Source organism: Ipomoea triloba, chromosome 16, assembly GCF_003576645.1.
Source record: "Ipomoea triloba cultivar NCNSP0323 chromosome 16, ASM357664v1".
Lineage (NCBI taxonomy): Eukaryota > Viridiplantae > Streptophyta > Magnoliopsida > Solanales > Convolvulaceae > Ipomoea > Ipomoea triloba.
The window spans coordinates 10800932-10801834 of NC_044931.1; the positions used below are offsets into that span (position 1 = coordinate 10800932).

The following is a 903-nucleotide window of genomic DNA, read 5'->3' on the forward strand; positions in this document are numbered from 1 at the left end:
TTTTAGGTGTGTGCACTCCTGATATGCAATTTGTATATGTTCTAAGTGGTTGGGAAGGATCAGTGGCTGATAGTCGAGTTCTTCGTGATGCAATTAGTAGGACACATGCATTGGAAGTGCCACATGGTAAGCTTTGTATAGGATTAAGTTTATTATTAAATAGATATTATCAACTAATTATGTCACTTATGTAGGTTGCTATTACCTAGTTGATGCTGGTTATACAAATTGTGAGGGGTTTCTAGCACCTTTTAGGGGACAAAGGTATCATTTGAATGAATGGCGTCATGGTTATCAACCAACAAGCCCGCAAGAATTTTTTAATATGAAACATGCAGCTGCTCGTAATGTGATTGAGAGGTGTTTTGGGTTATTAAAAATTAGATGGGGTATTCTTAGGAGCCCATCATATTACCCTATAAAGACACACAATCGCATTATTATAGCATGTTGTTTGCTCCACAACCTTATTAGACAAGTGATGCAAGTCGATCCTATGGAAAGTGAACTTGATGCGTTTGATACGGTTGAAGGTGAAACGAATTCAATAAATACAGTTGATCCATCTGATGCTTGGACTAATTGGCGAATGGAATTAGCAAATCAAATGTTCAATCAATGGAATAATTAGGAGTCTGATTTTTTATTATCTTTTATGAGCTTGTTGTCTCAATTTTATTTGATGTAAAACTCTATGTTTGTCAAAAATTTGAACTACTCCATGACATTTGCTTATGTTGAAATTGTTATGACATTTAATTATGTTTCCTTTCAAGTTTAGCACATAATTATATTTCCTTTCAAGTTTAGCACATAATTATGGCAACTGCTGACACGGGTAGCTCAAAAGTAAAGAACAGAAGGTGGACTCATGAAGAAGATGCTATGTTGGTTTCTTGCATG

General features: G+C 35.1%; 1 protein-coding gene across 1 annotated transcript; it reads left to right on the forward strand.

The window, feature by feature from the left end:
• The first annotated feature begins 10 nt into the window (after window positions 1-10).
• Window positions 11-768, forward strand: LOC116008016 (putative nuclease HARBI1). Its single transcript, XM_031248649.1, has 2 exons — window positions 11-126; window positions 195-768. Exons 1-2 carry the CDS (start codon window positions 24-26, stop codon window positions 629-631), a joined length of 540 nt encoding a protein of 179 aa, XP_031104509.1. The 5' UTR covers window positions 11-23; the 3' UTR covers window positions 632-768.
• The last annotated feature ends 135 nt before the right edge of the window (window positions 769-903 follow it).

Excerpts from the sequence above, each read along its gene's own strand:
- LOC116008016 (XM_031248649.1), top strand. The coding sequence starts at position 24 with ATGCAATTTGTATATGTTCTAAGTGGTTGGGAAGGATCAGTGGCTGAT. Across the intron at positions 127-194 it reads TGCATTGGAAGTGCCACATG|GTTGCTATTACCTAGTTGAT; the intron begins GTAAGCTTTGTA and ends TCACTTATGTAG.